The 26,185-nt window shown below is 36.6% G+C and overlaps 1 protein-coding gene across 3 annotated transcripts in view; it reads right to left on the minus strand.

Moving 5' to 3' along the window:
- Positions 1-26,185, minus strand: part of LOC149654304 (neurotrimin-like) — a 167,350-nt gene that overhangs the window by 23,123 nt on the left and 118,042 nt on the right. For all 3 annotated transcript variants that reach the window (XM_089845750.1, XM_089845749.1, XM_089845751.1), the window contains exon 3: positions 15,538-15,743. In XM_089845750.1, the coding sequence (XP_089701876.1) occupies positions 15,538-15,743 (206 nt within the window). The remainder of the gene's footprint in view (positions 1-15,537; positions 15,744-26,185) is intronic.

A 26,185-nucleotide genomic window follows, 5' to 3' on the forward strand; every position in this document is an offset into this window, starting at 1 on the left:
CTCTTGAATTTCTCATGAAGTCTATTATTAGCCTGACATTTTGAGCTCTGTATCGATAAAAGAAGCTTAGTAAGTAATTTATACACTGAAGTTAAATATTTAAAACAACGATGGAATGAAAGTGTGAAATTTTCATTTCCACGCACCAACCACTATGCCGCGGGTAAAACAGTTTTACAGGCGAGGATACAAAATACGTGGGATTAATATTTACTAAATGCGGGCTTTACCTATTAACAAAGAAACTTTTACGAAGAAGGCCGGTCGATTACGAAGCATTGTTCACACTTAACACGAGAATAGGTTCAGAACTGCTTTGCCCAACCCAACTAGTTTTGAAACCCTCTTCATTTTACCAGTTCAAAGCAATTTCAACAGCCCCCTTTAATACTTTACAACGTTCCTATAAATGCTGTCTGCTAGGACTTCCATGGTAAGACTAGTCTCGACGCAGGTGAAATAACCCTGAAACCTGAAATCTACCTTCCAAACTAGCTTTAAGTTGGTTTTCCCAAGCAATTTCAAGAAACCGCATTTATAATTAGTTTCTTCAGCATCAGTTTTGTTCACACTTAACTAGATGGAAGCGTTTTGAATCGCTTTGAACGGGTTTCTCAGGTATGTGTGAACATGACTTTAGTCTAGAACGTTATCTTTGAATCTTGGGGCAACAGCGTTTCCGCATTGGGGAAAAGAGGGTGCCTCGTTACTCGCCGATAAACGAGCTGGCAATCCGGGTAAGGGGGAAAGGGGTAGTATACCTTCCTTAACAGTAAAACTACAACCAAGGAAAAGGGGAGGAGAAAGGAAGATGGGACGGTAGTGTGGGGTAAAAACCCTAACTAGCTGTTGAAGTCGCGATTCCAGCTAGTCACGACATTGCCTCGTTAGCCAAGATATTCCTACAACGAAAAGAATTCTCTCTCACAGAAATATATCGAGATTTCTCCTGGAGAACAAAATGAAAAAAGAAGGAACACTCAAAGAAAAGACAGAGACTGCCCTTTTTCCTTTTTTGCATTAGAAAGTAAATTAACTAAACGTCATCAATTATTCTTTTTGGAAATTGTGCCAAATTTGCCACTCTTTCACCTTTGCCATAAATAAAAACATTCATCAAAAATATATTTTATTTAGCCAGCCAGTTGTTACTTAGGTAGAAAAACTGAGGACTATTTTTATTTTGCAATAACTTTCGGTTCATATCTGGCCATATTTGAATTTGTAAACTTTGTTTGTTTCTTTCAAACAACCGGATGTCCTTGATAAGAAATGGTACAGAAACTGTTCAGAAAATGGTAACATGTATATCATGGAACCTAACCTAACATAGCACACCGTGAATTTCAAATGTTTGGGACCTCATTTTTCTGCAATTAAATGCTGCAAACCCTATGTTCTTTGACGATATCCAATCAATTCAACCCAAGGATGGATCAAACCCTTTAAATTATGTAAGACCTATCAGAAACCTTCTGTAGAGACAAATATTACAGTGGAAATTAATGCTTAATAACTTAATAAATTAAATAAACCTGGTCAATGTAGCATAGATACTTAAGAGACTCCGCCTCTACATCATCTACAAGTGTACCAAGTTACCCAGACGTTAAAAAAAATTAAATTTGCTTACAAACATATCTAACACATTCATTACAAACAAACTTTTTCTGCAGTGCCAGTAAAGACTTCACTATCTTAACTTTTTTTTAATTTCACTAAGAAATATAGACTAATAAAAAATAGGGTGTGGGCGGATAAAAAGACAGACAACTCGGTTTGAAAAAAAATGAAGTATTTCTTTTGTTCCATGTGCAATGAAAAAAAAAGAAAGAAAGGCAGAAGCCAGGCAATGCGTTTCCTATCGTAATCTTCTGCTAGCCACGCATTTCCATTGTTAGCATTGTTAGGCAGATCCTTTTGCCAAAATTTATGCAAATACCGAATATACCTTTAATGAACCGAACTGAAAAATAAAAAAAGAATCCTGGCCTTTTCTTTTATTTTTCATTCCTTTTGCTTCTCCATTCAGAACGCATGCAGGCTTGTCTTTGAAATGAATCCTATTTCTTTGAAACTATACCCCAAAGTTAACCCCATTCGTTTTAAGTAACATATTTTGTCGTTGAAACTTTATAAAAAGAGCAAAGCCGATATTTCATTACAAAGCATTTTATTGGTTATACCGCCTCTAAAGTGAGAGAGAAATATCTTTTCTTTTTTTGAAATTAGAAAAACCTTTACAAGGGTCATTCCCAAAGGTCAGGGGTCAGGGGCCACTGTTCCTCATTTTTAGGGTAAACTAGAGTTATATGAAAGTCGAGTGAATAAAAATATACGTTTCAAGTCTTGTCTCAAGTTGGGGTTCGTGATATTCTCAATCTTGAAAAGCGAATAAGTTAAATTTTGATGATCGTGGAGGATTTGATGAATTAACAATTAGATAAAAGGAATCTTCTCAATCTCGGCATGAAAAAAATGATGTATATGGTTTTAGATTGAACTTCTTTTGAAAGAAGAATACGCCTTTTTATATAGCGTAAAAACTTTATTCAATATAGAAAGGGGCTATATCTAATTCGTATATTTTGTCCAAAATATGATGAAGGACACTTCTAAATTTGTGACAGACTTTTATTGAAAGCCCTAAGTATTCTTATGGGATCTTCTAGCTCCCTTATTAGAGTTTAAATTAGACCTTGATACAAGCTGCTATGTACCGTAATACTTCTTTTGAGTATAAAGATACTCAGTCTCGATCGAATTTCCATCTGAAAAGCGCTTGCCGGAACAAAAACTTTGGACAAGGCTTAGTTATCCATCGTTTTGGCTTTAAAATATTCGGGAGCGCAACGAAAACCAAGATGTCCGGGGCATTATCCGAGAGGATTAAATGTCACTATCTCCTACACCAGAGTAGTTCCAGCGCAGATAGCGAGGGGGGGGGGTTGGGTTAGATGCTGGAAGGAAGGTCTAATCGGAAGCACACGATACTCCTTCAGGACACACAACGGACATGCACGGACAGACAGGGCGAGCTTCTATTACCACAACCGGGACAAGCATTTTCTTTCTTACAAGAAAATTGAACACAACACATCAACGGTCTCACGAACTCGAAAAGAAATCAGGGCATTCTCAGAACACTAAGAGTAGCTTGGTATTTCTCGTGTGAGAATGAAATTAATTCCGGATAGGGTCTTGGGTTCAAAAATAAGTTGGGGCAGCTTTGGGCCTGAGAGAGTCATTTAATTGATAGATCGCTTTCTAAAACCTGCAAGCGACAATGAGTTGGTCTTGATAGGAAAGAGCTGGGTGTAAGGGTCAAGGTAGAGGGAGGTGTCCATTGGGGAGAAACTCTTCATTAAAAAGTTTTCCTTCGTGTTAACTGGTAATCCCCGATGATAAGCGCCCACCACCACTGAAACCGTAGATCAGATGGTTATATCCGAGTCTTAATTTCAATGTCCGTCTTGAGAAAAGTGTCGCGAGTAACCGTCCCATTTAAAGTCGAGTTAAATTGAGGCTTCTTATTCTTTATGGGAACAGGATCAGTCTATGATAAGGGAAGTATAGTATACTTGATCCACTCTTAATTAAGGAGAAAATTAACCTCAAAAGGCCACGGTTTCATTTTCCCGTTATCAGAGCTCAATTCGCCTATGTATAGATACTTCACTAAGTGAACGAGGGAATTATACGACTCCAGTAAAATACAATACTTTCTATTATCAATTGAGAAACTGTAGAACATTGTATTTTTTGGTGCATGGATAATAAATCTAGGCTAGAATAACCGAGGCTTAGAGGTAATGGACTATTTCTTTCATTTTTCTCTCTCGTTGTAGGATTTACTTATGGATCGCACCATTGCGTTCTCATAGCCCTAAATCTATGTTTAATAACACGTTTGTAATGACGGGTTTCACCCGACTCTCTTTTTCTCTCTCGTACATGCAGTACTTATAGTTAGAATCAAATTAAGGTCTCGATAAGGTAACGCCCCACCTCTAAGGTTCAAATGAAATATAACTGTGTTAACAGGTGATAGTGACAATCCAACTAAGAGTGGCTCTGTTAATATGGAAAGCGTAACCCTATCCTAAAGCAGTTACATTGCAAAGCGTGATCTATTCCATAGGACACACCCTGTGTACTACGGTAGTTCAGTTCAACTGAAAAGCTATGGAAGTTTGAGATGAAAACGTAAATCATTCAATGGGCAATTAAACATGTAAATATTAAACTAGCCTGTGAAGAAAAATTAATTTTAAAAAAGATGTTTGCCATGACCGAGGAAGTTTCATCGTTTATTTTTAATTTCAGAGTGTTGCGTACGAATATTTATCTTAGTTACAGATTTTGTTTCATAAAAATTTTGTCAATATCAATAGCAAAATTTATACTACCATGAATTTTATATTCATTTTCAGAATATAAATTTGTACGCCACTATAAGGCTAAAGTCAATCCTATAGATGTATTTTTTTCATGAAAAATTCAGAACGCATCACTTCTCTGGGGCGTTTGGAGCATTCGGATGAAATCGTGATTTTTATACAAATATAGTGTCATTGAAGACCCTATTCAAATTGGAAAAATATTCTAAATCAGCCGTGCACTAAAATTATAAATATATTAAAGAAATTGTTTGAAATCTTTCAGGTTTCCAAGAAACAGAGAGTTGAATGCATTTAAGAACTTAAAATTTTGAAGATGCAGAGTACAGAGTATCATTTTAATTTAGGGACCTGCAATAATTAATTATTCACTAATTGTCCTTTTTATCATATCAAATTAACTTTCATATAAATTATAAAAGAAGTATCAGTAATGATACTTAAAAGATGTTCTTTAAGTAGACTCTTCCTATGTTTCGTAATACAGAGAACTATAGTTCGAGAACAAGCGAGAATTGCAGATTACACTGGGTTAATTTTGCAGTCCATCTTCCTATTTAGTCTGTTCTAAGCCTCATTAGGCGTCGTCGCTTTACGAGAATCTATGACCTACGTCACTCTCAGTAACCAATGACAAACTCATGGAACAAATAGTTTCCTTAGGATTTCAGCCTCACTTTAAGGCGGGAAAACAAATACTTGGTCACTTCGATCTTATTTTGTCATTACTACGGCGAACTATTAGTCCATGTAGGGTTGGGCGGTGGAAGGGAACGGTGAAAGAGTAATGATAGTCTTGGATGGAAAAACGGCAAAGTAACTACGGTATAAATCATCGCGCGCGCTGCAGCTTCTTACTTATATGACTTCTTTATATCACGAAATCCTCCCTCAGTCGTCAACTATAGAGTGTCCACGCCTATACCCATAGATTTAGGTTGTCTGAATTGACCGGTGGTCAGGCTGCACTATACTTCCAACACTCGTCATGCAAGTACTCGATTCATTCATGACCTCGGGTGCAATATCTCATAATAAAGACCTTATATCCAAATTTTAATCTAGAGAGCTGCAACTCCGTGGAAGAACTCCGAAACCCGCTGGGTTCCGCGTTTAAGCGATGGGAACTCCAGGAGTTGGAAATGTTTTTCTGAGATAAAATTGGAGTTGGGTGGCATTGGAAGTTTTCGTGTGCGGAGTTGGGAGGATATGGGAATAATGATAATTATAATTGCGGAGTTGGGAGGCATTGGAAAATTATCTTAAAACATGGATATCTACGGAGTTGAAAAACTTAAGTCTGGTAAGTGGTACGGCTCCAATTTAAAAGCGGACTTTAGCGTTGTTTGGCTTCGTACGAAATACTTTTATCACCCGTAACCCACCGTGACACGTCCCCTCAGTGAGTCTCTCACACAGTGGGACCGCGGGCGCTTTCCTTTTCTCTTAAACCCATTGACAAGAGTCTCCTTTCTAGCTTTGAGGCATATTAAAGTAAGGCAGTAGGCATATTGGCAGGCACAACTAATAACAGAATGGACTCTAGTGTTAGTATTTCTTGATTCGTGAAGTTCGTGGTCTTGTCCTTCAAAATAGCATTTGCGAAGCGAATCAGTCCGATTTTAATTAAATTTACGAAACTAAGCGTAAAATATGACTCAACGACAACGCGTAGCGCCTTTTTCCCCCAAATCTTAAGTTTTAATGTCTAGAAGAATTTTATGAGTAAATATTATTTCTTATTTGAAAATCATAATTTATAAGCACTCGTGATATCAATCTCAGGTCAAATTTGAAAGAAAACTAATGAGCTACACGTTTTACTTGAACTTTCTATTTTTCCAATTCTAAAGAGTAAAGAAATCTTACAAAGACTAGAAACTAGAAAGGTTTTAATGGACTTAGTTAGAAGGAGTTTAAGAAATTTTAATTTTCAGGGAAGGAGTTGGGAGGAGTTTAAGAAATTTTAATTTTCATGGAAGGAATTGGGAGGAGTTTGAGAAATTTTATTTTTCATGGAAGGAGTTGGGAGGAGTTTTACATTTCGCTTGGCGGAGTTCTGCGGAGTTGAAACTTTTGATTATGGCATTGGGAGGAATTGGAGTCATTGTTGCGTATTGCCTTGGAGTTGGAAGGAGTTGGAGTTTAATATTTTCATTTTGCAGCTCTCTATTTTAATCATATCTCATGCAGGTTTGCGGAAACTGAAGAGACATTTTATTCCAACTTTTACTTTTCAAATTTATTGAATTCAGATCTCAGTGTTTCACGATTAATTTTGGTTAGTAGATTTAAATTCACGTTTCTTTAAGCAGACGTTATCGCCAATTAGACTAACTTTAATCTCTAGAAATAAAAATGTAGTACTTCGTCGTGTCTACAAGCATTTTCATTTACCAATGAACAAAAAGTTAGCTTCAAAGAGTGCATGGAATTCTGTAATAGGCATTGGAGCAACGTTCTTTTCAATAGTCTGCCTTACATATTATTGGTTGGCGTGGAATATTAGTGACAACGCTGGCCAACCAACGAGAAAAAACTAAAAAGAAAACTAAGAAAGGAAGAGAAGGCTCCGGAAAAGCCATAATCTTGGGTCTTTTTTCGAGTGTGACCGACTTCTGGTGGTGCACTGTTCGGGTTCTGGGCGTAAAAAAAGAGACTGTACAGTGGCGTCATCAATTCGGGAACTGCTCCCGATTTTCACACTATTCTGGGCATCATACCGTGATCCGCACTCTATTTCCACCCGAATGGGCGAACAACTGGGCGCCCAGCACCGGAATGGCCAAAAGCCTCTATTTCCTATCTCTATAACCAAGAGCAGATGACAAGGAGTTAACATCGGCTGAATCCAAACATGCATAACGCATTTTACGCGTAATTTTCAATTACCACCATCAGAGTACAAAATGGTGCTAGCAAATAGATGAAACTGTTTTTGAATTCGTGACAAAGCCAACTCCCACAGGAAAGCAACGTCTGTTATTGTCAAAGTTCTATCCAAAAATCGTCTGGACAGCACTCCTTGTTGGTTAGCTACTCCTGCTTTAACCGAACTCTTGCTGAAATCCTCTTAGCAAGCTGAACGTAAGGCGTTATATGCCTAACGCCTTTTTTCCTGTCTATCCATATATATGTTTATATATATGAAAGTCCAATTTTTATTGTATCGCCTCGGCCGGATGAGCGCTGACCGAAAATGGCCGGCTTGACCAACCGACCGAAGCCTCTTTATGACACTCCGAGATGGGCGGAACACGTCGCCAAAAAACCGTCACTCGGAAAAATAATCTTGCAAGTAAAACTTGACAAAAAAAACCCCAAAAAGTTTTAACCTAATTAGACTATACTAAATACAATAATACGAGTAATATAATTGGTGGGCGAAATGCTTTCTAATTGGAGTTTTTTTCGCCCATTTCTTTCACTTAATGAAGCTAATAACTCAAACCTATACTCATACTGTCCTCGAGGTAGAAGGTACCCAAAAGAAGAAGAATAAAAATAGACCGAAATTAGATATAATCTGTTAATGCTCCTAGACTTAGTTTCTACAAAGATTAGCAACTAAATTTTTAGGGTCAAAGCGTGTAGATATAACAGTCTCCATTCAAACTCACATTCAAAAGAACTGTACACATTTTTTCCTACAACTTCCGGATAAACATTATGCAACTTTAGTTTGTTTACCAACACTCTTAATACGCTTCTATGTATGGTGTTGTTGTGATTTCATCCGTCGAAGCGTTGGTGCATCGTAACAGATAGCGTTCTTGAGACCATTCAACATTTAGACTGAACTTGTCCACTGATCTGAATCAGTTGGTATAGGCTACATTTTTATGCAACTGAATAACTTTATTCGTGGGATTACCTGATAAACACTATATTTGTTTTGGGTGTTGAACGAGATGCATTTAAATAATATTTGTATCTATTTTCCGTATTTTTATTTTAGTAAAGGTTTTTTCCTAAAATAGCCAACCTTACATGCAACAAAAACCAAGTTTAAGAACTATGGGCTTGGATATTCGTAATAGCGTTTCAGCCTCTTTATTTTTTGACATATTAATTAAGGGAAAACTTTGTTAAAGGCAGTTTTCCCAAGAAAAATGGATCTAAACAATCTGGAAAAATGTTCGTGGAAACTCGATAATGTTGCTAAGGTTTTGTACACCGGGGATACGGTCTAATCTACAAGGACACAGTAATTCAATGGGATGTTGCGAATGCATGGGACTTTGTTAACGGGACACTTTTATTTATACATAGGGATTTTCTAATAGCAAAACCCCGATTAGTGACCACCCCAAAAAACCCCGCGTTATTAATAATCAAAATAGTGGAGAAAAAAATAATAATGGACAAAGGAAATTAATTTTGAAAATGACCACCTGTACGAAAAACGTGATATCTAAGCCTAAATAGTACAAGAGATGGTTAAAACTAAGGACAGGATAATATTTCAAATCCCGACTAATGTTAATACTGCAAGGTGATTTATTCATGATGCAACGATAAACACTTTGAACTATTATGCTAAAAAGTTAAAATTATTATTTGTACCAGGGATAAATTTAATTTTAGAAGTAGGAATGGAGAATGGTTAGTATTTACGTCAGTCCGACTCATAGCCCAGTATAGAGCCTTACCCTCCAACACGTAACGAAAATTTTAAATTATCTCATTGGCTCGCTTAAACTACGTTTTGATGACGCTGCTGACGGGTACGGCGAAAAATACGTCATTCCTTTTTACCTCTGTCACTATGACCCGTCTCTTCCTTCATACGCCTCCATCCCGTGGTAGGGGGTTCGGGACTTTGACGCGCGCCCAGATTACTTACTCTGTTCTCCATTCCTACTTACAAAATTAAATCTATCCCTGTTTGTACATACATTTCCCAAGAATCCCATCTACTTTTAAAAATTAGTGAATTAATGATGAGTTTTAACATTTTTGTCGAAACTGCAGGGATATCCCAAAATAAATAAGTCTTTTATGAATAAATCAAGGTTTTTCATTAAAATATTTCCCGTCAATTTCAGGGGGGCTTACAATTAATTTTGCAATTAATCGGGAATTGATCATAGACATGCAGGGATGAAAAACGGGGCATCCAAATTAGGTTTTAAAACTTGCCACCCTAATTTTCAAGCCACCCACCTAACTCACTAACTCCACTTTGGCTAGTTTCCTTCTTCATTTTATTTTATTTTTTGCTAGGACAACTAATTTCCAATTAAGAAAATTCTTCCGCTAGGGGGAAGTGAAAAGGATTCCCCTTCCCCCCTTTTTTTCTATTCTATACCTTTGGAAATAATTAAACAATCGTGAAAAGCAAACAAAACGTCTTTTCCGTTCACCCCAAGTTCCCAACCCCCGGGTCGGTATTCGCCTTTTAACAAAGAAGAAAGAAGAAAAAAAAAACGACCAAGGCTTACGACGCACTACAGAACGAATTAAAATTTGCAAAAATACAATTGAATTAAGTAACACAAGCGGGGCGGAGGTCAATGTTTGACCAGAGCATAGAATAAATGGGATAAGCTAGTTCACTAGAAGAAAAAAAAACTTAATTACATACTACCCCCCTAGCGTAGAACAATAGCAAAAAAGAGGAAACGACTGGAAAAGCGTTAGGACTAGTTCCGGAGACGGTGGAAACAAAAAATTTAGGGACATGGATATTTACTGGCAATCTTAAAATGGTCTTTATATCTTTGCAACGGAACTGCATGCATTTTCCGGTCCAGAATATTTTTTATTTACTTTAAAAAAATGCGTTATCCTCAAATAATTATTTTATATCATAGCAAGAAGTGATATCTAGTTTATTAGGAAGAAGGTATAAGTTACCTAAGTAGTCGCGCGCCATAGTCCCAGGCCTCCTTTCAAAATACAAGGGGGGACGTAAAAGGAGGCCGGGATATTTCGCCTCTCCTCAGTCGGAAAATACGTAATTTTCGTCATTCGCGTCGCTCTGGCGTGAGTTTTCAAGAACCAATGAAATGTTGGTTGTAATTTAGAGGCGGGGATTAACTCCGGACCTACGTTTAACTTAAGTTAAAGCTGGAATTGTAGCGAATTTATACCTTCTCCCTAATAAACTAGATATCACTTCTTGATCATAGAAATTGTAGAGAAAATTGCACTGTTCTACAATTCAGAATAAAAGTAAGTTCACGAGAAAATCATGGTAAATGATTCGCATTCTTTTATTTAATATGAAAATATTTCTCATCACTGCCGCAAATGAAAGAAATCTAGTCTTTATCTGTGAAATTTACTTAAAATTAACAACAAAGTTTTAACGATCTAAAAGACGTGTTAAAAATTTATGAAAGATCCCTTAATTCATTGGAAAACTTCGTAACTAATCGAAGAGTGTGACGTTCCTATATAAAAAAGCTATTTTCCTTAATAACGGATATAATTTCTTTAAATCACAAGGGATTAACGCAACCCGACAAGAAAAAGTCATTTTGGCGCCAATTCGGAAATGAGCGGGAACCAACCGGGAGAGAGAGAGAGAGAGAAAGAAAAAAATTGAATTTGGGAGATTCGATAAAATGAAAATGAAAGAACCAATGGAAAGGAAGGATGTGGCTATGAAAGCGGCAATAAACATCTAGACCATCAATTTACCTTTGTCTCTATTGGCTCTATACCGTGAACGAACACGCTATAAATGGATTGCTATATACCTTCGACTTGGAAAGAGACCCCACAGAAAAAGTCCTGCAAATAATTTCCATAAATATCCCGAAAAAAACCCAAGCCAACCCAAAATCGATAGAGTTACAACCCGCAATTTCATCATGGTCCCTTCCTGCAAGTTTTACTTGCCACTTCCCTACACCGAGTTGACCCGATAAACTTTAATCAAAAGCAAATAATAACAGAAAGTCTTCAACGCATCACTGTAAACCTCGGGCAAAGCGTGGCGTGGCATGCTCATCGAAGCGCTATCAATAGGCGACTTGAAGATATTTCATTTAAATTCTTGGTTGATCAAGTAATATTGCCTTAAAAAGCGTTAGTACGCATGCCCGGATGCTGCGTCGCGTTATCTTTAAGCGTTACCAAAAGTAGGGACTATTTCCCAGCATATTATGACGATGCTATCAAACTAACTTTGAAAAGACAGTGACATCTTTCTTCACAGAATTTAAAACATACAGTAATTCTAAAACGAATTACTTTTCTTTGCTGCCTTATAATTAAATTTTACTAAATTAATTAAGAATTTTGAAAGTAGATGGCGAGAGTATCGTCTTCCATAAAATAAAACGTCGCATAGGAACAAGGCAGCTTTAGACTTTAGACTTTGAGTTATTATTTACTTTTGCTTTAACGGAAATACATGGAGAGCAGGCTTGCGTTCGCTGGCAACAAAGTTTGTCCGGGAACACAGCGTGTTAGTGACTTTATAAGCGTAAACTTATTAGGAGAAGCTGACTGAAAATCCAAATATTTCGGAAAGCCTAGTATAGATGGAATCTTGTTATGCAAAATACTACTTGAATTTTTTTATCCTTTTTACTTTCAAGTTCGTACTTTCACGCTCCAGAGAGCTTTTTCCTTTACTGATCCTGCTACATCTTATGCACGAGAAAAAAAGAGACGCCCCAAAAAAGCAAGCAAACAGAATAGAAGATGCAAATAAACACATAACGCAAGATTCCTCGTGATGGGTCATTTTCACCCATCTATAATTAGGTCAAGAGTAAATAAACAAGAAGTAAGAAATCCAGTAAAAGGAGCGAGTTTAGAACGATTGAAAAGTCGTTCGAACTAGAGGGGGCTACATACGTTCTTAGTGCGTCTGCGCCCAGTAGAGATGTCAAAATTATGAAAGTGTGTTAGTGAATACAACTTTTTCTATACACGAGTAGACCACACAAGCCAAGAACAGTTTCACGTTTAGGTACTTACAGAAAATAGACAAATTCTTTAGATATGAAAATATGAAAATATGAAGCTATAGGTATATAGTTACCACGCTACAAAAGGCGTATTTTTCTAAGCACCTATTTTTGCGCGCGTAACTTGAAGATCCGAAAAAATAAAAAAAAAATAGAAAACTGCTCACAGCCCCTGAAGAAAATTTCTTCATTCTTGGCTAAATTCTGTGGATCTTTTGCCATTCAATCTTTCATATTCTTTTGAGTTGGCGTTTTATATTCTATTGTGTACGAGGACGAGCTGAATTTCGGGGACTAACCTTCCAATTTTTATTTTTTCAGCACTGCGGGTCCATTCTCCTAGGCAGGTTGGGCCTTTTCAGAATGCAAAGGCCCGGATAAAGATAGCAAAAACCCCTCTTATCCGTCAGGCCGAAGCAAGCCGAGCGATAACGGAAAAATGAGAAGGAGAGGGGTGACTAGCCCCCTTGAGCGGCGAAAACATTTAAGCCTTTTTTGGATAAAACGAAAGCGTTCCAGTCAAGGCACCACTATGTGCATTAAAAAGAACGGTAAACGCCAAGCAACTATTTCAGAATTTTGAACCAAAAACATGTATGCATCTATCCCCGGGCATATTTTCATACAATCACTATCTTCTTTCACGCAATTTTTTAACTACAAAGTTTACTTAACCATTACTCTCAGCTGAGGTTGAAATTTCCTGAATTAACATTATTTTACCGATACCTACCAAATATTGCACTATCCTTGCAAACAAACAAATACAAATATTACACAATTACATATACCGTCGAATCAGTACAGACCAGCACTAGTTGTGTCAGTAAATCAGTATACTACACTTTAGAGTGTACAATTAGGAGTAAGGAAAACCTCTTTGATTTCAGTAGTGGTAACAGTTTTCATGAACTAAAGGCTCTGTATAGACTGTATACATTTGAAAAAGTATTAAGAATATTTGAAACTTAGTTTGGGGCTGATTGGGGAATTATAAAGTTTAAGAGTGTAATTCCTGGAATGGATTTGCGGTGTGTGTACATAGTTACATGGACATTAGACCTAACTTTAGCAAAGAACCAGCAAATTTCTTTTAGTAATCTGGTTGGCTGTTCGGCCTAGAGGAATTGGGAAGTGGAACTTTTTCCCGGATCCAAACGAGTCTTCCGGGTATATTTTGGGAAAAGGTTGGGTTTTTTTCTTTTTTTTTTCTAGCTGAGTCAAAGTTTTTTATGACTTTTTCAATACACCGTCTTCCTGAGTTTATTTCATCCCCTTTACTGTATACTTTTTATTTTATTTAAATGAGAATGTGGGTCATTTCCTTAGAAAAGGAAAAGTAGATTAAAATCCCCCGCCTTTAAGAGTCTAAAAGAAGAGATGGTAGGTCTAGTTATTTTCTTTAAGTACTTGGCAAAGAATACCAGAATACTTATTTCCAATTTCTTTCATGTTATTTCGGTTAAATTTGCATTGGAAACTGGAAAACTCAACTATCTCATCTACTTGCTATATTGGAATAGACTTTGCAAAGTAGGAAATAAAAACGGATCTGAAAAGGTTGGTTTTCACTAGCCAAATATTGTATCAAAAATACATAGGTAAAGAAACGCAAAGTGTCTAACAAGCAGCTCTTTCAGCGACATCCGTTTTGAAACGGTGCAAACTCGATCAAAAACCCAGCTCTTTCACTAAGAAAAGGCACCGCTTATTTTTGAAAGTCACGAAATACTCGACAGTGCCACGACACCACTACCACTGTTTATCGTTTGACCGCATGTAGACGCAGTCCTTCTTACTGAGACGATTACCTCACTCAATGAACAATCTGATTGGTTTATACGATTTCAAAACTACTCCTGCTCCAAGACAGGCTTAGAAATTTAGGCATACAGTTAGACACTTTATAACTTTCTTCTAAGTACTTTTGATGGTATCAAATTGAAATTTGCGACAGTGAAACCCAGCCTTTACTGAAACCGTAAGACCTATTTTGCCTAGTAATTGAAGTTACTTGTAATAAATAGAAATAACTCTGTCATTAAACCCAGTCTCCGAAGTCTCATCCAGTTTTAATAAAAAAAAGAAAATATTTCTGGCCATCTCTGAAACTCTTAACTGTACTTTAGTAAACAGACAGACGGGGAATAGGGGTTAATCCCCCTAAAGACTTGGAGAAGGTAGAAGAGAGGGGTATAATCCCGGATAAGCCAGTTTTCCAGGGAGATGGAGAGGAAGTGAATGATAATCCTCCATTAGAAGTGGCCCAACATTTCTTGTTCACTAATCCAGCCAGCCGGAGCATCCGATGACTTTTTCCCCTAGTACACTGCCTCCTCTAAAACTAGGCCTAAGCAAATGGACACTGTAACTTACCAGCACACGCTGGTACACAAACATACAAAACTATTGTAAATAATTTAAATCATTTTCATTTTAACTTTGACCTAGACTTGTGGCCAATATCAAACCTTGTGAGACAGGTAGTTAGCGACGGGCGTCACAAAATTGAAAACATTTTCGAATCGAACACTTTCTAGGCCTGGTATTAGAGAAAGCAGTGCTATACGTACGCACTCATTCCACACTCGACCATTTCGATCACGGTGAATTAATTCAGAGCACCGGCTAAAGTTTTTAATTAAAATCTGGGCCCGCCGCTTCGAAGGTGCGTGACCGCCTTTAAACACGACCCAATCAAGCGTTTCTATTTTAAACTAGACACGTGACCCTTTCGCAACTTAGCGTATATCACGTAGTTTGCAGTCAAGTCGTTTCTATGCGAATTGAGCTCTTACAAAATCTAACCCAAATTGGTCATAGACACTGTGGAAAGTACACTATAGTTATAAGTATAGCTTCCTATTCAAATTAAGAAGGTTTCTTTTCAATTGCAGAGTTTCAAATGTTAAATTAAGAGTGTATTTTGAGAAGGTCGACACTGTGTTTAAAAATATACGTGATGATAAATGTCAAAATCACTCCTGAAACTGAAGCTGACAATGTTGTTTCAGACACGTATTGTACAACACATTTTCTCGGCTTATGTTTCTAGTTTCTAAGGTATGTAACATTACTCTTACCAAGGAGTCTATTTCATTAAAGCTTTTCTTACAGTTGACGCAAGGTGAAAATTTCACGTAACAAAAAACACTACGTGTCTCTTACGAAGAGTCGGACATTTACCAAGAGTACAAAAACAGACTTACGGTTCTGTCTCCAAGTTGTCTAATGCGACAGTGCAAGTAAGCGGTCTTTCCCAGTTGCGCCGTGACGTTTCTTTCGGTGCTGTTGTCAAAGAATGGTCTAAAATGAGGATCATCCCAATAGGAATTTGGCCTGGAAGGTGGTTCCGCTTTGGAGCCACCGAAACTTCGCTCTGTTCGAGTAAAGATCTCCGAACTCGCTTCGAAACCTGAAAACCAGAAAATAAACCTTAATAAATGGATGGAAATTAATAAATATATTATACAGCGTAAATTTCAAAGTGTTAAGCCTAACGCCTTTAAATATTGAAGCCCAAAAATCATTTTCTTGAATATTTATAGTGTTAAAGCAATCTTGAATTATAACTTTATAATCTGAGATTTTAGGGGGATTAAAATGACCGAGTTTGGGTTAAGGCGATTATATTGAAACCACTCCAAAACTTTGCTATAGTGAGATCGAGCCGAGGGGAAAGTTTAGTCAAAATTAGTAAGACAAAGTCGAGCCGAAATTTTGGTGGAAAATTCAGAATTAATTAGAAGAGTTGGGGTTACCGCGAAATGAAAACCAAGTCCGACATTATACAAGGATATGGAAAGCGTAAATTTTAAATTCAGAGGGAACTTTGACGGTTAGCGAGACTCGACTAAGGGATATAGAGTACAAATGGAGGTAAATTTTTAATTGATTACGTCCCTTTTAAAATATGCAAAGTGACATTGTTAAACAGAAAAGTTTCTCGTTATTATATACAGTAAATTTATTATCATAAGTTTGCTAAGTCTAATTAGACGCAACCATATAATTTTCAGTTTGAAAAATAAAACCTTAATGAATTAATTTCCTAGAAACCTTTTCTTCTATATTTGTGATGTTTTTCATAATTTGTTTTAATTATTTATTTTTCATAAGAAAATTTAAATAGCAGCAAAGTTCGGAATATAATAAAATTTGAAGCCGGTTTTATAAGACAGACCAAAGAAATCGAATTAGGAGATTTAAAGGGAGATGTTCGTTCATCAAGCTTGATTCGAATTTTTTAGCTACTCTGCAACTGCGTGGCTGGATGGTGTCTTTGAACGAAAGGAATGATGGTTAAACGAGTAAAGGAAAGGATGACATTCAGGAAAATGCACGGGGAAAGCTCCCTTTTAAGGATTCCTGGATGGGGGCTCACGAATCAGCGGGATTTGGATCAAGCTATAGAAGTGATGTAGATGTAGGAGCGTACGCTTAAATCAACATCATTTCCCAAAGGAGTGAGCTGACTTAATAGCTTCGTTAAGAAGTTAGTGGACCCAACCACCCAATTCTTTTTTTATTCAGCTTGAGCTTCTCATTCAGAATTTTCCATAAAGCCAAAGTATGACAGCTATGAAAAGGGCTAAGATAGTTAAAAGCCGCTGAACAGAAGTGTTTATCGTCATAACACTTCCTTTCTTCATTAATAATAAATAAAAGTCTCATCGGAAGATTTTGATTAGGACGTTAATATATCGTGCGAGAACTTTTATATAATGCATAGAGTGGTACGTTAAACTTCTCATTGTTTAGTTATAAACAATTAAACTGGATTAGGCAGGATAGTAAGTGCAGTACTGTGAATGGTACAAAAAGGATCTCTAATATACTTTTATCATTAGATGACTAAATTTTTTATCACCAAAGTGATTACAACTCAAATTTTCCAAACAAAAATAGATTTTTTCTTTTAAATACCAAGTAGAGCATGTTGTCTTACAAATCCACATTAACAGAATGTCGCAAACACTTTAAGGATTACCTAGAGATATATCTAAGTGAAAATTAAATGCTTTAATTTGTAAAACAACGCTTTTTTAAATTCGGGTGTCATACCAACCAACGATTAAAAAATGTTAACATCGAATGATCCACTTTTACACATTGATATATCACAGTGGCCATTGAAGACTCAGCTTGATATAAACGGGGATTTAGAGGGTAAAGTCCCCTCGTATAAATAAAGCCCCCCTAACGGCGCTGTTGGTGAGAAACTCATTTGTATTTCTTGACTCTAAAGAGTTCACCAAACTCCACCGACTCGAGTCAATAATGAGGAAATGGCGAGATTAGTTGAAAGCCTTAGAGGCTTCTTGCAAGTTCAGAGTAGTGTTCACATTAGGCGAGTGGACGTATTAGATTCTGGAGGTGGGGGGAGGAAGTTGGTATCTTATGGCCAACGCTGATTGATAAGGCTTGTCTAGTTTGTGGGGCATCAATTCAAACAGCTTCTCCAGAGAGGATGGATTCACGCCTAACTAAGGGCTTCAACTCCTAATATACGAGCGTACATAGAGGAATGGTACTACCAAACAGGAATTACATAGAGTGCGTGCCATGGTTTTATTTGAGTTAAACTGAAAACCAAACATTTCGAATTCATATAAAACTTAATTACAAATTTAGTCTTACATTAGGAAATTTCATTCATAATTTATATAGATTTGGAGTCGAAAAGCCTAATTGTTAATTCAGGAGCATAAAAAAGTAAGATAGATTTAATGAGAACTAATTAAATAAATAATTATATTACAATTTTACTAGTGTATTAAAGCCATGTTTACACAATCATAATTTAATACTTAGTTTGAAAACTATGTTATTTATTTAGACTTGTAAAAAACTAAATCAATGTTAAACTTATTAACTAATTAATTAAATTATAATTTAACTAGTGTATTAGGGCCATGATAATATTTTTGGTAGCAAGCTACTCATACTTTGCTAAAAGGTTTTCGTAAAAATTACTTAATTGAAAATGTAATGTATTAAACAATATATTATTTTTAATTAATTTTAAATAATTAAAAATAACATAATAGGAATGAAACGTGCGAAGTAACAATAATCTGTAGTTACGCACCAGAAACCAAATGGAATAAATATTGCTATTTTTAACAATTGGGAAATGGTGTTCGCAAAGTTACCTCAAACAGTAAACAGCATCGATCTATTATTCGTTTAAATAATCCAAGCCCCCAAGGTTAACAATATGATCACTATAGATGATTTTTAAATTACTTCGACCTAAATTATATGGTGTATAGTTTTTGAGTTCACTTCAGGTTGAGAAATACGTTTGCATATTTTATACCAGTATTTTAACGTTCTTATAAGAAATAGTTAATGATATTTAGGGTGAATTTAATTGCATTAAGGTTAACCAGTCCATTTAACGATATTCTTAGTTTAAATATAAACAGGGGCTGAACTCATGAATAATATTATCGTTAATAGATATATATAAGATTTGTTTTTCCTTCTTTTTGATAGGAAAATATACTTAATTCATGATTCGATCGACTATATCCGAAAATAGCTACCACAAAATATCCAGTATCAAACTTATTTTTCCCATTGAGCGTTATAGGTACATAGAGAAAAGGGAGCCTTAATATACTGTAGTACTAGGTTAGTAAGTGCATTTGGTAGCGAATGGTTCGCTCCACTAACTCTATTTTGGAAGTTAACGATTTTCGCTTATATCCTAGATCATCCCAGTACCGTATAAATCTTATCAATCCCTTAGTCCACCCCCTCCTCCGATCTATACTGAAACGAAATAGACAGGTTAAGCTGATGTAAAGTCTTCTCCATTTGAAGAAATAAAGAAAGAAAATAAAAACCACTTTGTGTCCCTACTAAAGGGAGGGTGAAATGGAAAATCAAGTGATTTTTTATCGATTCTTCTACTAATTATAAGACCAGGGATAGATTTAATTTTAGAAGTAGGAATGGAGAACAGAGTAAGTAATCTGGGCGCGCGTCAAAGTCCCGGACCCCCTTACACGGGACGGAGGGGTATGAAAGAAGAGGCGGGGGTCATAGCGACAGAGATAAAAAGGAATTACGTATTTTTCGCCGTCCCCATCAGCAACGTCATCAAAGCGTAGTTTAAGTGAGCCAATAAGATAATTTAAACTTTTGGTTACGTGTTGGAGAGAGGGGCTCTATACTGGGCTATGAATCGGACTGAAGTAAATGCTAACCGTTATCCATTTTAACTTCTAAAATTAAATATATCTCTGATAAGACCCATCTGCACAGTGAAACATCCTGGAAATACCTCAGAGTGATTTTAAAATTTCATAGATAATACGGTATTAGTACCTCCGACCAATCGCGTAACTCCTTGATTTCTTGTTAACAAAATTTACGTGTCACGATTAAAGATTGACAAAAATTGAGCTGCCCGCCTTTTAATATTAACTTCGAGATAAGTCTCATTCCACGCCCCCATTGCGATTATTGACACCATTGAATTGATTACGTAAATTGTTCCATGTTAAATATAATGATATTTTAATCCTCAACCAATTCGTCCTAAAGCCCTGGAAAAACTAAATGAAGTTAAAAAAATAAATTTAGTGAAAACAACTAGGCTGTCAATTTGAAAACGTATCTGGGAAATCGAATTAACAAAAAAGTGTCTCGTGTTAAAAAGTAACCAAGTCTATAGGGATCTCAAGGAGAGTTAGTAAGAATTGAAGCTAGTGTGAAAAAGACAAATCTATTATTTATTTGCTTTGAAGAGAAATGGGTAAAGGGGGTTATCTTTTTCCTTTTGTTAATCGCGTGTCCCTTTGGGGGATAGTGCGGGGGAAAAGCCCCCCTAGATACCCTCGCTTAATATTGAAAAGTCGGCAACCCCCGTCCCATTCCTAGTTAGAAACGTCATTTGTCAGATTTGCTCTCAGAGAAAGATATATTTGCGACATTAAAAATTCCCAACTTCCGAAACGGAAACGCGAAAGAAATTCCTAACTAGAAGGGTTTAGTCATGATGGAAACGTTCGGTAATTTTGAACCTTTCTCTTCTAATGGTTGAATTTTGATCAATCGCAAAGTGTAGCCTAAACTTTCGTAGTTTGCACTTGCTTGCTTGAAGTTTGTTACACCTTTCATGGGAAAAAAAAGAATGCTAGATTCTTAGATTGGTTGAGACACGATTAAGACAAAAAGCTTTACACGAAATTTCTCGATCGCTTATCACACCCACCCACCTTTTCCCTTACTCCTCTTTAGACCAACCAACATCTTCTTTGGGGGGTTTGAGGAAGGATAGTGATTCGTAAAGCCATTAATACTGTACGAGTCGAGGCGAGCGATCTACTACCGAACGCACGAAAACTAGCATTTCCCAGCAGCGAGCTTCTTCCTAACTTCTTGGGGTTGGTAGGGCATTCACGCACTTCTATAGTACCTACTTAAGCGCGGGAGCATATCCCTCAACCCTGACCAACCCCCGTATTCTAAGAGCTCTTTTGATTACGGGGGTAATTTATATAACTTAAGGGAGTCCCCGATATTTGTCAACCCTGCACCACCGCCGCTTGAATCAAGCCCATTTTTCGGATAGAGATTACATTACTAGCCAGTGTATATCCCCCTTTCAATTGTACACCGAATAGGGGAGTTTCTGCCTACATTTCAGTGTCAAGTTAGAGTTGGAAAATGATAAGGTAATCTATCCTCGCGGCGGTAAACGGAGGGAGACGTACATGATCCCCGTTTCACATATTTTGTCCCGTAGTAAATGAGTCATAATAGTCCAGTTACTTACCAAACGCAAAGCGTCCTAACCGAGATATTCCGTAAGGACAAACCTACCCCAAAAAGGTAATTCACTACACACGAAGCAAAACTTAACTTGGGGCTTCATTGCATTAATTTTCTTAAGTGGCTATCTAGTGCTTTCCAGTCCGAATCTAAGGAAGGAAAAAATTAATTCAGTTGAACAACACGAGGGAAATCTTGTATAAACACCAAGATCGTCGTAAGAGAATAGGCGCATCAAAATACTGAGCTTTAATGTTGTCCTTCCCAAGAAAACAGTCCTTGCAAAATGGCGCCAGCGAACCTTTCTAGATCTAAGAAATTCTTGTTGAGGTTTTTGTATCAATCAAGTTGTTATCACATGAGATGTTTCAAATTACTTAAAAAACATTTGATTTCAGTTCTTTCGGAAAGAGAAAGAAAATTCAGAAGTATTTGTGATCAAATTTGACCAAATTTCTCAACGCTAAGTGGCCAGTTTGAGCTAACTTTACTTTCAATCAAAAGTAGGTTTGTTTTTCAAAACCCGAATCGAATCGATTTAGATCCAGAAATGATCTAAATGTAAATAAAACCTTAGTATTAAATATAAAATTAAATAGGGTTGGTCCAATATGGATTTAACGCCCAATTCATGATCAGACTATTTTTGTCACCGAGGTCATCTATCTTCAGTTGTAGTAACGAACAACTTTCAAGCAAGCTAAGTTTTAGGGTAATATTTTTGGAGACTATAGCAGACGAAATCCCATGAGGAGAAGAGGGGTTCCTACCCTAATCCCTTTGCGGACACAAAACCGTCCATGGGTGGATATCGAGGATAGGTATACTTAAGTAGCGCTTGGGGTATTTTACAATCGTGCACCGGTATATTTCCAACTTCCACCCCGACGGTAGGTTCGCAATGACGCCATGAGAATTCTAATGTGATATTCCGGAAAGGTGGGCTGATGCCCTAGCTACACGGCTATAGCTACCCCTTAAATAGTCTCCACTAAGTTAAAGGGGGCGTTCCCCGCCCCTAGAAGATAGTTTCGCGTGCGGAACACTCATTTCGATTTCAAGAGAGACCCCAAGAGAATCCCATTACGAAAATAGAAGAAATAAGAGACACTTTTTAAGGGTAGCTTGCAATCTTTCAAGGGAACTAATATATACAAGGATATCCTGAATTTTTCCTATACTTTTAAAGATTATAAACGTTCTATTTCAACGCGATTCGACCGACCTCGATCAAGGCTGCTTTTCTATTATTTACAAACCGTTTACAAGATTATAAAAACAAACTGAATTTTAAAGGGATACACCTGGCTAGAAGTTAATTTCTTTTTTTAATCTAAAAACCGTATAAAACAAAAAAATATATCAATTAGAACGAGGTTTCTATCTACAATATTAAAAACGATAGCAGCAATTAAGTTTAGGTCATGGCACGTTAGACACTACGCGTTAGGCTAGTCTCAATAAATTTCTCCTCACAGCGAGTTGTATGCATTAAATGTGCATTACTTCCATTATTGAACTTCTAATAACATCAATAGACTTATAGATCCGAAATGACGTCATTTTGTATACTTCCCACTGTACATTTTGAGAGGGTTCAAACCCCATTGAGTCTGTAGGACCACCCCGAGCTCTTATCTACTTTAAGCCTTATCCGTCCGATATTAGACTGTGATACTAGGGTGAAAATAACGTTATTTAAAGGCGATTTGATACACGAGCCAACCCGCCTTTATACCCAGTTTATTTTTGATGTGAAAAGAAATTGTCTAATACCTGCTACAGTACGATTTCGGTAATAGTGGTGATATTTTATAGAACAGGTGAATGGCGTGTTCCCAAAACGGAATCATTATTCAAACGGATGCTCCCTTTTTGGCCTTTCTCTTCCATGCACCCCCTGGCCGGAACTAGATTATACATACTTTAAAAGCTTTCTTGGGTACCGCGAGAAAAACTGACGCATAATATATAAGCGGCTTGTTTTAAACTCACGGAAAAGTTTCCATTCGTCTCTTGAACCTTGAACGAATAATTGATGGTCTTCTTTCTTCCAAGAAAAGCACGGTTTTTTGGGGGGGCGTCACTTATCAGTATCGTCTGATTTGTGGAGTACGTTCACAGACAAACTTGAGTAGCCATATAGGACTTTCATAATCAGACAAGAATATACAAACGACATAATTACACCGCATTCAACGTGATATGAATCCCCTATCATGTTGGTAGTCCGTCTGTGGCTATTTAGTTCTAGGTTGTCTACAACGCTTTTCCCATATAAAGCTATAAATCATAATTTATCGACGTACATAATTTAAGTCCGGAAAAATTCTCAACTTCGCGGATTGAAACAATGCTCAAGATGAACCCCGTGAAATTTTAAATCATCTTCAGAAGGATGAGGTAGAAAATAATCAGCTTGAACAAATATTTAACTATGAAACAAGATACTCGTTAAAAATTAACACCGTTACATCTTACAGTATTGCAACCGTCTTAGTTTATTACTATTCTAGTTATCTAGGGGCAGACATTTTAGATGAAGGATTAAGATATTTATAGGAAGTGGAAACAGAGACAATGCATTTTTACCGCCATCAGACGAAAAATATTTCCGAGAAAAGCGGCGGAACAGAAGGAACTTATCTTTGTTCCCAAATTACTCGATAAAGTAGTGAGGTAAAAGTTAGTGAAAATTTTGATTGGAGTGCAATAAGGTTTATGGGGTGGGGACACACAGAATGCAAAAAATTTACTTATGTCCTTGTGTCTCAAAAGGAAAGCCTTAGTTTACATGTTTATTATCATTACTTAGGACATAAAAACTGCATGTGGGTATTTTCCTAACAATTTTCCATGAACAGCAGTTGTCAGATTTTAATTATTATCAGCTCAGCAATAACTGCAAGTTGTTTTCTTAATTCGTATAGTTTTTAAATTTAATAAGTTGGATCTAGTCCAAGTAGGTCAATTTTGCACACATCATTTTCATCTATTAGTGGCTAATTCTCTTAGAAAACTGACTGCAATCAAACATAAATCAAATTTACTTTCCTATATTAGTGAATTCCCTTAGAAAACTGACTGAAATCGAATTTAACACTCTCTGTTGTATAAAAACAAAACCTTAGCATTCTTTAGTAGAAAAATTTGGCCATAAATAGAGGGCCAATTGCTTATATTCTGTATTCTTAAAATCTAGCCGTCACGTCAATACCAATTACGGACATACTCTATAATAATACAATACGTCTTATCTCTTAATACGACGGTAGAACCCTAATCAAGTTCTGAAGTTTTTATCCCTTCCTAGAAACGCGGTTAGAAGACATAGCGGAGTGGGAAGTAACGTGAAAAACAGGACTGGGAATACCATGGAAATTTTATCTTGTTTCGTGTCTTTATTCCTTCTTCCCTATACGTTAAGTTTCTAGTTTTCTTAGTTTTCCTAAAGATGTCGTCGGAAATAAACGAGCTTAAGTCCTGATTAAAAATGCCCGCACCCGGCCATCCGATGCAACGACAACTTCGTCGCAAAGTACGCCAAGGCCTAGCGCTTATACCCTAGTTCCAACTACCAAATAAAAGAGAAAAATAATAAAAAGCGAACTAAAATGGGGTGGACAAAAGTCAAACAGTTCGAGTTGCGAGAGTTAACGAAGGGATGTCAAGGAAAGCAGGAAAACACCATAGCGCTGTTCACTTGGTATAAAGCAACTACTTAACTACGCCTTCATTAACGAGGAAGTTTCGCATTTTAAGATCGAAAAACTCCAGCGTCATTATTTTTGGGAAATGTCTTTATCCTGCATCCGTCCGAGAATCGGCCGCGAGTTGCTTCGAAAAATTCGAGAAGTTGCCTCTTAACAAGGCTTTCTTCTTTTTAGCCCCGCTTATTTTTCCGCTTTTCGAAATGGAAAGCTATTTGTTTTAAATTCCGGATAATAGAGAAAACGACTAGCTTCGCTTCGTACGACTCGTTCAACTTAAAACGGCTAATAAATACGAAACTACATGGGGGTGTAATCACTAGCCACTACCGGTATTTCCCCTTGGCAAAATGATTCTACGTTGATTATTAAAAAGTGAACAACGGATTTGATAAACTTTGAGTTGGAAAAAGGGGAAAAAATATTGGCGAGTTTCATGAGAAACGACGGGTTTTGTCGGGCAATGATTTCTACACGTTTTCTCCTCTAATAAGAGGACTTCAAATGACTCTTGCCTATTAAGCTAATCACTAATTAGTCTCAAGTTTCGAATGAATGCTTTCAAATTTCTTTTTATATACAAATCGGTGCTCTAGTATATATATATATATATATCATTCATAATACAATTATAAGTATGAAATATTTGCGTATGCACCATATCAGCCCCTCCAAACAAAATTATCTATGTAGTGTACATTAAAATTCAACTTCAAAAACTCAGGAGTTTTTTTTTTAAAAAATATGTATTTGCTTGAAAACCTCGTTTCGAAACGGTTTCGCATAAAGATGTTATGAAAAAAAATCGTAGCAATGTTTGTTTATGTTTCTAAAATAATCATAGCTATAAAAGACAAGAGAATAAAGCTTGAAAATGAGAAAGCTTCAAACTCTACTATACGAAAAAAAATAATAAAATAAAATAAATATTTAAAACTACTAGATGAAATGAATAGCGAAACCTGGATGGGTTTCTTAGAAGCAAAATAAATCCTACGCGTAAAGCCCCTGTTTAAGTTCGAAATAGAGTTAAAACCATGGCGGAGGGACACCTAAAGTAAATCCCTACATGAAAAAGAGCAGAGTTGATCGAAGTTATGGTTGCAAAAAGACTTGCGTAACGAATTTAAAGCTGAACTAGATGGCAATAACAAAATTTGATGTTGGAAAGGTTTATAAGATATGTTCCTTCCATAAGTATGATACTACCAATACTTCGTAATGCTAGAGACTTACAGCTCGAGCCAGTTCAAGAACGACAAGCGAGGATTGAAGACCTACACTCGGTTTTGCAGCACTTCCATCTTTCTAAGCCTTTGACAGCGCAGTTTCTCTTTCATCAGATTTTTAACCATTTCTT

This window comes from Phalangium opilio, unplaced genomic scaffold (assembly GCF_054372755.1).
Source record: "Phalangium opilio isolate 3A_F unplaced genomic scaffold, DU_Popi_V2 ptg000079l_1, whole genome shotgun sequence".
NCBI classification, from domain to species: Eukaryota; Metazoa; Arthropoda; class Arachnida; order Opiliones; family Phalangiidae; genus Phalangium; species Phalangium opilio.